The following is a 14,832-nucleotide window of genomic DNA, read 5'->3' as shown; positions in this document are numbered from 1 at the left end:
GGGAGACCTCCAATATCCCTGACAATTACACCTGTGAGAATTGTGTCCATCTGCAGCTTCTAACAATCAACATTAATCTGGGTTGGAGCTGGAAATGGATGAACTCCAGATCATTCAGGATGCTGAAGGAGTGATAGATAGAATATATAGAGAGGTAGTTACACCCAAAGTGCAGGCCACAGGAAACTGGGTGACAGTCAGGAAGGGGAAAGGAGTTAAGGAGCCAGTGCAGAGTACCCCTATGGCTGTCGGCCTCAACAACAAGTATATCACTTTGGATACTGTTCGGGATGTTGATCTAACAAAGAAGACCATAAGACAAGACAAAGGAGCAGAAGTCAGCCATTCGCCCTGTTGAGTCTGCTCCGCCATTTTATCATGAGCTGATCCATTCTCCCATTTAGTCCCACTCCCCACCTTCTCACCATAACATTTGATGCCCTGGCTACTCAGATACCTATCAATCTCTGCCTTAAATACACCCAATGACTTGACCTCCACTGCTGCCTGTGGCAACAAATTCCACAGATTCATCACCCTGTGTCTCTTTGCATCTCTGTTCTGAATGGGCACCCTTCAATCCTTAAGTCATGCCCTGTCATACTAGACTCCCCCACCATGGGAAACAACTTTGCCACATCCACTCTCTCCATGCCTTTCAACATTCAAAGTGTTTCTACGAGGTCCCCCCTCATTCTTCTAAACTCCAAGGAGTACAGTCCAAGAGCGGACAAACGTTCCTCATATGTTACCTTATACTTTATTGTCACCAAACAATTGATACTTGAACATTCACTCATCACAGCAATATTTGATTCTGCTCTTCCCGCTCCCTGGAGTACAAGTCGATAGTAAATATTACAAATTTAAATTATAAATCATAAATAGAAAATGGAAAGTAAGGTAGTGCAAAAAAACCGAGAGGCAGGTCCTGGTATTTGGAAGGTACGGCCCAGATCCGGGTCAGGATCTGTTCAGTAGTCTTATTACAGTTGGAAAGAAGCTGTTTCCAAATCTTGCTGTACGAGTCTTCAACTTCCTGAGCCTTCTTCCGGAGGGAAGAGGGACAAAAAGTGTGTTGGCTGGGTGGGTCATGCTCTGACAGCGTGCGGTGTAAAGTGAGTCCAAGGACGGAAGATTGGTTTGTGTGATGTGCTGGGCCGTGTTCATGATCTTCTGCAGCTTCTTTCGGTCTTGGACAGGACAACTTCCATACCAGGTTGTGATGCACCCTAGAAGAATGCTTTCTACAGTGCATCTATAAAAATTAGTGAGGGTTTTAGGGGACAGGCCAAATTTCTTCTTTTTTCTCAGGAAGTAAAGGCGCTGATGGGCCTTCTTGGCGGTGGACTCTGCTTGATTGGTCCAAGTCAGGCCATTTGTGATATTGACCCCTAGGAACTTAAAGCTTTAGCCCTCTCATTCCCAGAATCATTCTAGTGAATCTTCTCTGAACCCTCTCCAACGTCAGCACACCCTTTCTTAAATAAGGAGCCCAAAACTGCACACAGTACAGGTTTCCCCCGCCATCCGAAGGTAGACCATTCCTGTGAAACAGTTCGTAAGCCGAAACATCGTAAAGCGAAGAAGCAATTACCATTTATTTATATGGGAATATTTTGTGAACGTTCGCAGACCCAAAAGTAACCTACCAAATCAGGCCAAATAACACATAAAACCTAAAATAATAGTAACATATAGTAAAAGCAGGAATGATATGATAAATACACAGCCTATTATAAAGTAGAAATACTTCTCTACAACGATTGCCTGCACAGATCTCCATAGCGAAAATCTCATGCAAGCGGTCCCGGCAGAAAATCTCACGCAAGCACGTTGGCATAAACGCGCTCTCCAGTAACCTTTAAACTATGAAGCTGCCAAACCTACCAAATAACACGTAAAAATACACAGCCTATATAAAGTAGAAATAGTTAGAACCATAGAAACTACAGCACAGAAACAGGCCTTTTGGCCCTTCTTGGCTGTGCCAAACCATTTTTTGCCTAGTCCCACTGACCTGCACACGGACCATATCCCTCCATGCACCTCCCATCCATGTATCTTTCCAATTTATTCTTAAATGTTAAAAAAGAACCTGCATTTACCACCTTGTCTGGCAGCTCATTCCATACTCCCACCACTCTCTGTGTGAAGAAGCCCCCCCCCCAATGTTCCCTTTAAACTTTTCCCCCCTCACCCTTAACCCATGTCCTCTGGTTTTTTTCTCCCCTTGCCTCAGTGGAAAAAGCCTGCTTGCATTCACTCTATCTATTCCCATCATAATTTTATATACCTCTATCAATCTCCCCTCATTCTTCTATGCTCCAGGGCATAAAGTCCTAACCTATTCAACCTTTCTCTGTAACTGAGTTTCTCAAGTCCTGGCAACATCCTTGTAAACCTTCTCTGCACTCTTTCAACCTTATTTATATCCTTCCTGTAATTTGGTGACCAAAACTGAACACAATACTCCAGATTCGGCCTCACCAATGCCTTATACAACCTCATCATAACATTCCAGCTCTTATACTCAATACTTCGATTAATAAAGGCCAATGTACCAAAAGCTCTCTTTATGACCCTATCTACCTGTGACGACACTTTTAGGGAATTTTGTATCTGTATTCCCAGATCCCTCTGTTCCACTGCACTCCTCAGTGCCTTACCATTAACCCTGTATGTTCTACGTTGGTTTGTCCTTCCAACGTGCAATACCTCACACCTGTCTGTATTAAACTCCATCTGCGAGACCATTAGCGAGACTTGGTTGCAGGAGGGGCAGGACTGGCAGCTCAGTATTCCAGGGTTCCATTGTTTTAGACATGACAAAGCAGGAGGGATTAAAGGAGGAGAGGTGGCGTTACTAGTCAGCGAAAATGTTACGGCAGTGCTCTGTCAGAACAGACTGGAAAATTGGACGGATGAGGCATTTTGGCTGGAACTGAGAAATAAAAAAAGGTATGACCACGTTAATGGAGCTATATTACTGTCCCACCCAACAGTCCTAGGAACAGATTTGCAGAGAGATTGCAAACTGTTGCGAGAAACATAAGGTTGTTACAGTGCAGGTGATTTTAACTTCCCACATATTGATGGGGAATCCCATACTGTAAAAGGACTAGATGGGATAGAGTTTGCCAAATGTGTTCAGGAAAGTTTCTTCATCTGTATGTAGAAGTCCCAATGAGAGAGCATGAGATATTGGATCTGCTATTAGGAAATGAGACAGGGTAGGTGACAGAAGTTTGTGTATGGGAACACTTTGCATCCAGGGACCCCAATGCCTTTAGTTTTAAAGTAATATGGAAAGATATGGTCCACAGGTTCAGATTCTAAACTGGAGAAAGGCCAATTTTGATGGTATCAGAAATGATCTGGCAAGTGTGAATTGGGACAGGCAGGTAAAGATAACAAGTGTAGGGACCTTGTTTTTCAAGAGATATTGAGGTCCTGGTTAAGAGGAAAAGGGAGGTGCATAGTAGGTATAGGCAAGTCGGAACAACTGAGGTGCTTACGGAGTACAAGAAATGGAAGAGAACACTTAAGAAAGGAATCAGGAGGGCTAAAAGAAGGCATGAAGTTGCTCTAGTAGACAAGGTGAAGGAGAGTCCTAAGGGATTCTACAGATATGTTAAGAGCAAAAGGATTGCTAGGGACAAAATTGGCCCTCTGGAGGACCAGAGTGGTAATCCATGTGTGGAACCCAAACAGATGGGGGTGACCTTAAATGCGCTCTTTGTACTTACTTGGGAAGCAGATACAGAGTCTACAGAAGTGAGGCAACTTCATGGACCCTGTACAGATTACAGAGAAGGAGGTGTTCGCTACCCTGAGACAAATCAGGTTGGATACATCCCCAGGGCCTGACAAGGTTTTCCCTCGGACCCTAGGGGAGACAAGTGCAGAAATTGTCGAGGCCCCAGCAGAGATATTTAAAACATCCTTAGCGACAGGAGAGGTACCGGAGGGTTGGAGGATAGCCAATGTTGTTCCGATGTTCAAAAGTGGCTCTACACAGAAATCAGAAAATTATAGGCTGGTGAGTCTGAAATCAGTTGTGGGAAAGTATTGGAAGGTATTCTAAGCAACTCAATACATAAGTATTTAGACAGACATGGACTGAATAAGGATATCAGCATGGCTTCGTGCGTGGTAGGTCATGTCTAACTAATCTTAAGGAGTTTTTCGAGGAAGTTACCAGGAAAGTGGATGAAGGCAAGGCTTTGGATGTTGTCTACATGGACTTTTGCAAGGCACTTGAATAGGTCCTACATGGGAGGTCGGTCAAGAAGGTTCAGTCGCTCGGCATTCAGGGTGAGGTAGTAAATTGGATTTGACATTGGCTTTGTGGGAGAAGCCAGAGAGTGGTAATAGAGGGTTGCCTTTCTGACTGGAGGCCAGTGACTAGTGATGTGCCACAGGGATTGGTGCTGGGTCCTTTGTTGTTTGTAATCTTTTTCAATGATCTGTATGTTAATGTAACTGGATCAGCAAATTTGTGGACCAAGATTGGTGGTGTAGTGGACAGTGAGGAATGGCTATCATGGCTTGCAGAAGGATCTGTATCAGCTGGAAAAATGGGCTGAAAAATGGCAGATGGAATTTAATGCAGACAAGTGTGAGGTGTTGCACTTTAGCAGGACCAACCAGGGTAGGTCTTACACACTGAACTGGTAGAGCACTGAGGAGTGTGGTAGAACAAAGGGATCTGGGAATACAGGGCCACAGTTCATTAAAGGTGGGTAAGTAGGGTCGTAAAGGAAGTTTTGGCACACTGACTGTCATAAATCAATGTACTGAATGCTGCAGATGGGATGTTCTGTCAAAGCTGTATAAGATGTTGATGAGGCCTAATTTGGAGTATTGTGTCCAGTTTTGGACATCTCCTTAGAGGAAATATGTAAATAAGGTTGTAAGAATGCAGAGAAAATTTACAAGGATGTTGCCGGGTCTGGACAACCTGAGTTATAATGAACCATTGAAAAGGTTAGTGCTGTATTCTTTAGAACGTAGAGATTGAGAGCAGATTTGATAGAGATACACAAAACTATGAGGGGTATAACTAGGGTAAATGCAAGCAGCCTTTTTCCGCTGAGGTTGGGTGGGACGACAGTGGAGGTCATGGTTTAAGAATGAAAGGTGAAAAGTTTAAGGGGAACAGTACTTGCAGAGATGGTTGGGAGTTCCCCCAAGCTTCTCTTCAGTGGGCCTCTATATTCGATCTGGGCAACTGCAGCTTCCCCTGTTATCTGTCGTGGAGGAATTCAAGGTGGCAAAATGCAGAGCCTTATTAAGCTTGAGAGATTCCAATGACGTCTTGGTAAAGCAAGCAGGCATTACAACCAGATCTGGGTGCAAGTGGCCAGCCAGCGCAGCTGTGGAGCAGGCAGTATATTTTCTGAAGCTGCGAGATATCATCAGCAACCCCTGCGTTGGGCGGCAAGACCTTGGCTCAGTTCACTTCCAGCAGTGGGGCAACGCAAGCATAAGGAACAGTCAAGACATGGTACAGGCAGAAGTACGGATCCGTGAGGAAGAGAAGCAGATGTCAAAGGCAGTGGATCAAGGGTCCCAGGGTGCCTGGACAAAATGGGATCTGCCTAAGCACAAGATCTCATGGGCAGAGTTATCTTGCGACCCGTGTATAACACACTTGGTTCGCCATTACGTCTGTACACATGGGGGATGAGAGAGGACCCGAACTGTAAGCTCTGTGGTCAAAAGGGGACACTGGCTCATATACTGTCCGGGTGTAAAACAGCTCTAACTCAAGGACAGTATAGGTGACGCCATGATAAGGTGCATCTGGCTCTTGCTGACACACTAGAGCGAGAGAGATGCAAGAAGAGGACGGCTGGCACAGATTTGAGGAAGGCCATCACTTTCATCAAAGAGGGAACCAGGCCTTTCGTAACCAAACAACCAAAGCCTAATCTACTGCTAACTGCCAGGTCCTGGGAGATGAAGGTCAATGTGGGAAGGAGGCTGCAGGTCCCGGATGTGGTGCACACAAGCGTACGCCTGGACTTTGTACTGTGGTCAACTGAAGACAGGAAAATAATTCTGGTTGAGCTGACTGTGCTGTGGGAGGAGGGATGGGAAGAGGCCCATGAGAGAAAGGCCTTGAAGTACCAGCCCTTAGTGGAGGAATGCAAAGACAAGGGATGGCAGGCATGGTTATTCCCCGTGGAGATGGGCTGCAGAGGTTTTCCAGTCAAATCAGCATGGCGGTTGTCAGCTCTGAGCCTGGACGAAAGGAAAAAACAAGCAGCTCGTAAGATGGAGGAAGAGGCAGAACGAGCCTCTTGTTGGATTTGGAGTAGGTGAGAGGAGGGGAGCTGGAAGCCAGGAGCAGATGGGCAGTGATTTGGCCACCACTTGCCTGCCGGTCCACCAACTGGAGAGTGTCGCGTTTAAGGGTCGAAACACTCTGTGAAGGTTGGGAACCACTTGATGACATCTGCTCCTGGCTGAAGGCTATGGTTACCTTATAAGGTATCTGGAGAATGCACCCTAACAGGTGTATGTAACAAGGGGAAACTTCTTCACTCAAGGTTGTGAGAATGTTCTATGAACTGCCAGCGCAAGTGGTCCACGTGAGCTAAGTTTCAATATTTAAAGTAAGTTTGGTTAGGTACATGGATGGTAGGGATATAGAGGGCTATGGTCCAGGTGCAGATCATTGGGAGTAGGCAGTTTAAATGGTTCAGCAAGGACTAGATGGGCTGAAAGGTCTGTTCCTGGGCTGTACTTCTCTATGACTCCAAGAATGTAATAAAGTTTAAAAGACAAGAACATCTTTACACATATTGATAACTAGTTGCTGGTGGGCATGAGTTAAATTCTTCAGCATGGAGCATTTAACTTCCAGTGGTGACAGGTGCCCAGATATCTTATGATTGTAAAATCTCCACCAAGGGAGCTCTGAAAAGCTATCTTGTCTAGGGCTGCACAGCAAATTGTTGTTTTTTGGACCTAATCCATGTAGAAAATCCATAATATGCTCTTATACTTAACTCAATTGAAAAAAGTGCTTATCTAGCTGGCTCTATTCAATATAGAAATTAATCAGAAGCGTGGGGGATGTAAATTAGCGAAATGCATGAAGAAACAAAAAAAAATGAATCTTGTTAGTTGTCGAGATTTTGTACTTCCAGTGCTTGTCCATACAAAAACCAAGCTGATCACACTGTTTAATCACAAACATTGCTATTTCAGTTCAATGGGAGCAATGATAGGTAAACTCCAATAATCTGTGTTAGGGAATCCTGATGATTTGCCACCTTGTTAGTCTGGAATGTGAGCTTGGATGTTTGAAAAGCAAGCTTCAGCTGTATGTGTGGCTTGGGCCTTCAATCCAGAGTGCAGCCAGAGTGAGGATCCAGACCGTGGTTCAGAGCCAGGATTGAGGTCTGGTGTGTGGGGGGTGGTGGTCAGGGAGAGGGAGTGGGTGCAGGTAGGTGGGCAGGGCGAGTAGGGGAGGAAGATGGTTGGATGAACAGGGAAGTTTGTTGCCAGAGCCTGGGTCTAGAGTGTTTCCTCCTCCCTGGGTTTAATGGAAAATGTATTTTACATGTATTATGTGTAATATTTTTTAAAAAGTGAAATAAAAGTGTGCTTTTGTCATAAAAGGGTACTAATAGTTCTAGCATTCAGTAGTCCAGAAGATCTTCTAATCCAGTGCTACCAAAGTCTGAAGCTGGCCACATTATCAGGGTTTTATTGTACTCTGGTGCTAACATTTAAGGGAGATTGGGATATCTTGGGATTGGTCTGAAACTGGACAGTTAAGGAAGCCCCTGCATCTATTGAAGCAAACATACAAGCTGTTTCACACTTAATATTTGTATTTATTTTAACATAGCAAAAGATTCCAAACGATTTCCAGGATCATTATTAAATAAGATTTGATCTGGAGCCCAAAAAACAAACATTTGGGCAAGTTATTAAAAGCTTAGTCTAAACAATAGGTATTGTAGAGCGTTAAATTTAGGAATAATCAAAGAAGTAAAATGAGAAAGCTGGAGGAGGATGTTAATTACAAAGATTTCAGACATCTACAGAAGGACAATGATAAGAGATGATGGAGGTTTTTGGATTTTAAAACTTGCTTCACTGTGTATATCAACGAGCACCAGGGTAATGAGTAAATTGGACATCTCATGAATTAGGGCAAGCAGCAGACTGGGGTGACCTCATCTCTGTGAAGGGTAGAATCCTTTCCCTTTGAACAAACCCAGCCCATTGAATGTGGGAATAGTTAAATCTAGAAATAACAAGAGTATGGTTGTATATTTTGGTAGCTGCTCAACTGAGGAAAGGTTGGAATCAGATAAGATTTGTGGAAATGGAAATAGACTGTGATTTATGCTAATTAACAATTACTTGCTAGCCATAGGGTAGTTACTTCATTCATCTAAAAATATATGATCAGATTTTGAAATTACACTTAATGTGTTTAGGGTTCTGAATGCTACAGATCCCACTACATTTACTAGTCATTTATTTTCAAAACATATTTTCAGCATTAATCTTGGATTTTTTTCTAAAATGGTTGCAGAATCAGCAGCTGGAATATGGTAGCAGAATGGCTATTTACAATGCCAGTAATCCAGAGCCCTGTACAAATACTCTGGAGCACGCGAGTTCATTTTCAATCATGGCAATTCATATATTTGTTTAGTTTTGAAAATCTGAAAATAAGCTTGTATTGATAAAAACTGTTGTATTATGACTGTTAATGCAACAACAAATAATGCCCTGAAAAGATTGCAAATTGCTGTCATTACCCATGTGAACTCTATCCCATATTGTCTTCTGATGTTTTCTACTAAGTTGTTGCTGCATCATACTGCTCCTGATCAATGTTCAAAATAAATTTATTATCAAAGTACATATATGACATCATATGCAACCTGAGATTCATTTCCTTGCGGGCATGCACAATAAATACAAATACAATATAATCAATGAAAGATTGCCCCGCAAAGTATGGACAAACAGCCAAACAACCAATGTGCAAAGGAAAACAAGCAGTGCAAATACAAAAAGGAACAATAATAATAAATAAATTACCAAGAAATATCAAGAACGTGAGATGGTGAGATGCTTTTGAAAGTGTAACAGTGCTTGAAAGCCTCTCCATAGGTTGTGGAAGCATTTTGGTGGTGGATGAGTGAAGTTGAGTGAATTTATTCCCTTTGGTTCAAGAGCCTGATGGTTGAGAGTTAATAACTGTTTCTGAATGTGCTGGTGTGGGTCCTGACTCTCCTGTTCCTTCTTGATGGCAGCAGCAAGAAAACAGCATGGCCTGCGTTGTGGGGGTCCCTGAAAATGGATGCTGCTTTCCTGCAACAGAGCTGACTGTAGATTTGCTCAAATGGTGGGGAGGGCTTTACCCATGATTGACTGAGCCATATCCACCACTTTTTGTGGGATTTTCCATTAAAGAGCATTGGTGTCTCTGTACAAAGCTGTGATGCAACCAGTACTCTCCACCATACATCTATAGAAGGTGTTCAAAGTTTTAGATGACATGCCAGATCTTTGCAAACTTCTAAGAAAGTACCTCTGAGTTCCAGGTCATGCTTCAAGAAGAAAGTCCCCCACCCTATTACGCAATTGGGATTAGTATTAATGGGGCTGTTTAAGAGTAACAACTACATCACAAAAATGAATATTTTAAAATACTAAAAATATATATTTTCCAGTACTGAAATAAATACACATTATAGGCCAGTGAGCCTGACATCAGTAGTGGGAAAGTTATTGGAAAGTATTCTAAGGGTCCAGACATATGAGTATTTGGATAAACATTGTCAGCATAGTTTCGTGCATCGTGGGTCATGTCTTAACATATTTCTGAGGAAATTACCAGAAAAGTTAATGAAGGCAAGACAGTGGATGTTGTCTACATGAACTTTAGAAAGACGTTTGACAAGGTCCCCATGGGAGGTTTAGTCAAGAAGGCTCAGCCACCAGGCATTCAAAATGAGGTAGTAAATTGAATTAGACATTGGCTTTGTGGGAGAAGCCAAAGGATGATAGTAGCTGGTTCCCTCTCTGACTGGAGGCCTGTGACTAGTGGAGTATTGCAGGGATTGGTGCTGGGTCCTTGTTGTTTGTCAGCTATATCAACGACATAGATGATAACGTGGTTAATTGGATCAGCAAATTTGAGCAAATGACATCAAGATTGGGGGTATAGTGGACAGTGAGGAAGGCTATCATGGCTTGCAGTGGGATCTGGACCAGCTGAAAAATGGGCAGAGAAATGGCGGATAGAATTTAATGCAGACAAGTACAAGGTTTTGCACTTAGGTAGGACCAACCAGAGTAGATATTACACAGTGACTGATGAGGCACTGAGGAGTGCAGTAGAACAAGAGATCTGGGAATACGGGTCCATTATTCCTTGAAAGTGTCATCATAGGTAGGTAGGATCATAAAGAAAGCTTTTGACACATTGGCTTTCATAAATCAAAGTATTGAGTAAAGGAGATGGAATGTTATGTTGAAGTTGTACAACACATTGGAGAGGCCCAATTTGGAGGTTTGTGCGCAGTGTTGGTCACCTACCAACAGGAAAGATGTAAATAAGGTTGAAAGTGCAGAGAAACTACACCTTATATTCCATCTGGGTAGCCTCCAACCTGATGGCATGAATATTGACTTCTCTAACTTGCATGCCCCACCTCCCCTTTGTACCCCATCCCTTATCTATTTATTCTCTCACCCTCCCTCTCTCCCTTCTCTCTCCTTCTCTCTCTCCCTCTCTTCTCTTTCTCTCTCCCTCTCTTCTCTTTCTCTCTCTCTATAACTCCTTGCCCATCCTCTGGGCTCCCCCCCCCTTTCCCATGATCCTCTTCCTTCTCCAGCCTCGTATCCCTTTTGCCAATCAACTTTCCAGCTCTTAGCTTCATCCCTCCCCCTCCTGTCTTCTCCTATCATTTCGGATCGCCCCCTCCCCCTCCTACTTTCAAATCTCTTTCTATCTCTTCTTTCAGTTAGTCCTGACGAAGGGTCTCAGCCCAAATTGTCGACTGTACCTCTTCCTGTAGATGCTGCCTGGCCTGCTGCGCTCACCAGCATTTTTTGTGTGAGTTGCAACGATGTTGCCGGGTGTGGAGGACCTCAGTTATATGGAAATATTGAATAGGTTAAGACTTTATTCCTTAGAACATAAAAGGCTGAGAGGAGATTTGATAGAGGAATACAAAATTCTGAGGGGTATAGATGGGTAAATGCAAGCAGGCTTTTTCCACAGAGGTTGGTTGCAGCAACTGGAGGTCATGGTTTAAGGGTGAAAGGTGAAAAATTCATGGGAAACATGAGGGGAAACCTCTTCACTCAAAGGATCGGGGAAGCTTGATTTCAACATTTAATAGAAGTTTGGATAGGTAAATGGGCTGAAATGCCTGTTGCTGTGCTGTACTTTCCTATGGCTTTATTGTAGTGAGGCTTACAGTAGATTCAGCTTACAGAACAGGTAGCTATTCCATTTATTGAACAAAGACAAAAAGAGACATCTTAAAATATCTTAGTGGGACAAATCAGAACTATAATTATTTCCCCTGTGATATCTGAGGGGGCAATATCCAACATGTGTAGCGTTACATCTGCTTATCAAAGAGTTGCAGTCCATTTACACTTTATGGAGGTCAGTTTGTGCAATGGAATACTAACTGTGTCATAACTTTAAAATATGATTTTAAGTCTATTCAATTACTTTAATTGCATTTATTTGTTTTCATTCATAGATTTTGGGATATTTCCAAGCCTGACTCAGTGCTTGAAACACTGGAACACCACACAGAATTTGTATGTGGACTTGATTTCAGCATACATATCCCTGGTCAGGTACGTGACTAACTGCTTCAATGGCTGGTCAAAATGAATTAGTTCAAAACCTGTAAACAGGCTCCAGATCCCTGATTTGGAACAAAATAGCAGAGCCAAAATGCTGAAGGGAAATTACCTAGTAAAGCTAAATGAAACAGGACATTTTTGCAGCTTGTGCGTCTATTCTGACTTCATGACTAAATTTGATTTTCGTTGTATTTCGGTGGGCAACCTGATTCCATGTATTTTGGACTTGGCTGCACAGACAGTATCTGATCTCAGAGTGATGTTTTGGGGCAGTGGAACAATGAATCATGCTTTCCACTCCAGACCATTATCTGCCATGTTCTACAGGAAAATCATTGTGTACAACACAACAAAGTGTAAAAGCCTATATGACTTTGTGCAATCTGTGCAATTTGGAGCAGCTGCTCAACTCTGAAAAGCCAGAATTAGGTATGCATCACCTGAACTGTGTCATAATGAACACAAAACTCTCAATAGGTGTAGGGACAATGTTTGTACTTTACTACTGAAAATTAATTGTGTGCAAGATGGTATCACTATTACCGTAAAGAAATCAGTTACACTGTGCATTTGCTTAACAACAATGCACAAATAATGATCTCATCAGATTTTGTGCTTAGTCAGAGATGTAGTCTGTGTGCACAGAAAACAAAATTAAAGCCTTTTCCTGTACTTCAACTCCTATTTCTCGAAGGAGTATAAAGTTAGTGAATTAGCTCCATAATCTATAGCTGATTTATTAGATTGTCCCAAGAGCGCTGTGAAAGCTCCCTTGAGGCTGAGGATAAAGAACATTGATGAATTGGAGACAGCAGCCGTGGAACCAGAATTAAATCAGTTAATGGATCAGTTGTAGTGTTCCTGAATGAATTAATGTAGAGTCAACTGTTGGCAACATTCACTGCAGACTTATCAAAATGAACAAACATGATTAAGATAAGTGTGGGCAGTTAGATTCCACCATCACATTTTGTAATTAAATGGTAGGTGAAGAAAAACTAAACTGCTGCATTACAGTCAAGCAATTGATTAAAAATAAAGGTGATTAGAATATGTTGAGGTAGGGATTGAACATTTTAAATATTTTCCTGCATCATTTTCATTGTTTTGCATTCACTTTGTTCCTGGAATGGGCATTAGGTATAGGAGTGTGTCAGCCTAGTGAAATGTACTCTGTGGCAGAGGCAAATTGCTCAGGTTATGAACAAGCAATGGAGTGAATTTGCTTAAAACATACTTAACCTGTTTCTGCTCAGATATTCATCTGGGCTGATTTTCAGTAGGGAAGTCAGCACCTTACTGATTTCAATCTGTTAATGTTTGAAGGGAAGATTGGACTGGGATGAGTGTACTTCCAGGCTTCAACAAACATAAACCTTGCATTCAATAGATGATCCTGCCCAATTTCCAATAACTTCATCAAGATTCCACCATCAGATATACCTTTCTATCACCTCCCCGTTAAGCATTCTGAAGCAACCATGTCCTCAGTAACTCACTGGTCCTCTCTTATCACTCCTTTTAGTCAGACACTTCTCCATGCAAATGCAGGAGATGTACACCTCTGTTACCTTTTCTCTTCCCAAGATCTGAATGAAGCACTTGCACATTTTCCAATCGGGCATATGGCACTAACATTCACAACTTGATTTCCTCTATACGTAGAAACCAACAAACAGTTTGGGTAACTACGTTGAAGCGCAGCTATGGTAAGTCCGCAGTTGTGACTCTGGCCTCATGTTGCCTGCAACTTAGATTTTCTGTCCCGCTCTGATGTATCTGGCTGTTGTTGTTCCTTTTCACGCCTTGTGGCATATCTGGTGGCATGCTTGCCACTTCCGTAGCATTTGACTATTTTTTACAAGGCTGAGTTGCTAGCTTGAAGCGCAACCCAGCACAGATGGAAAGCGTGCAAAGAGCTGGCTGGATTTGAATTTGTCTCGAAGTCCGATGCTGATACAACTACACCACTGGCCGGTAGTATCTGGCTGTGGCCTGCAATAATTTCCATTTTGTAGCATCTTTAATGCAGTGATATATTCCCAAAATTATTAAGAAGGTTGTGAGTAAACAAAATACTGATGGGAAGTGGCATATTTGTGTAATTTAGGTAGATAACATGGCTGGGTCAAAGGTGGTTAAAAACTTCTTACACTACCCCTCTCGTTTACAGTTCTTTGCATTGCTCCAGTCTACCTTTTCAGTTGAGGTCTTCCTGAAGCATAATTTTAAGTATGTGATAGGATATTGTAAATCAGCATGCAATCCATTTTGGCATTTTTTTCTGCAAATATGCTAATCCAGTAGAACCCATGGTATGTGGATCCATAAAAGATTGAGCTAGGCTTCTCTTAAAAAAAAAAAACAATTTTTACAGAGACTTGCAATTTTACTTATTAATAAACCCAAATGGACATGATGTCATCCCGACTTCCACGTTTGTTGTTGTCATCATAGTTTGATGTATTTTCATTGACCATTTTTTTCAGATTGGTAATGATAGAGCTATTTCTAACTCATGCAATCTGTTGTACTTTCCTTACAGGTGGCTGATTGTGCCTGGGATGAGACTGTGAAGATCTATATTCCATCTTGCCTTACAGTTAGTCATTAAATTTGGCATCATTGTGCAATTTAGTACATCATGTTCCACTTCCCAAAACTATATTTCTGTTTAAGACTGTATTCTTTATATGCAGCTCATAATGAGCATTAGCTATTGAGAAAAGTTATGAAGCTCTTCAGCAGTTTTATATATATACACATATACATACACACATACTAGACAACCAGGTGACCCGTTGGGGCATCCTTTGAGAGAAAGGTAGTGCAGTCTGATGTGACCAGAATGAACATTAAATTTCCGTGAATGCTATTGCTATCGCTTTGCTTTGGAAATTAAAGAAGAAAAACTCAGTTTATTAAAGAAGAAAGACCCGTAGCAGGATAAATATAGCTCCT

At 42.2% G+C, this 14,832-nt stretch overlaps 1 protein-coding gene across 4 annotated transcripts in view; it reads left to right on the top strand.

Moving 5' to 3' along the window:
* The window catches only part of pex7 (peroxisomal biogenesis factor 7), a 97,809-nt gene that overhangs the window by 79,805 nt on the left and 3,172 nt on the right, over window positions 1–14,832 (top strand). For 2 of the 4 annotated variants that reach the window (XR_011883875.1, XM_072249291.1), the window contains 2 exons: window positions 11,763–11,862; window positions 14,417–14,473. Coding sequence is in view for 2 of the 4 variants with exons in the window: in XM_072249291.1 (XP_072105392.1) it covers window positions 11,763–11,862; window positions 14,417–14,473 (157 nt within the window). In the remaining 2 variants the exon portion in view is untranslated. Of the gene's footprint in view, window positions 1–11,762; window positions 11,863–13,536; window positions 14,387–14,416; window positions 14,474–14,832 lie in introns of those variants that run through there. The other 2 variants (XM_072249299.1, XR_011883876.1) reach the window with 2 other exon arrangements.

This window comes from Mobula birostris, chromosome 2, assembly GCF_030028105.1.
Source record: "Mobula birostris isolate sMobBir1 chromosome 2, sMobBir1.hap1, whole genome shotgun sequence".
In the NCBI taxonomy this organism is placed as follows: domain Eukaryota; kingdom Metazoa; phylum Chordata; class Chondrichthyes; order Myliobatiformes; family Myliobatidae; genus Mobula; species Mobula birostris.
This window is presented reverse-complemented; position numbering and strand designations above follow the sequence as displayed.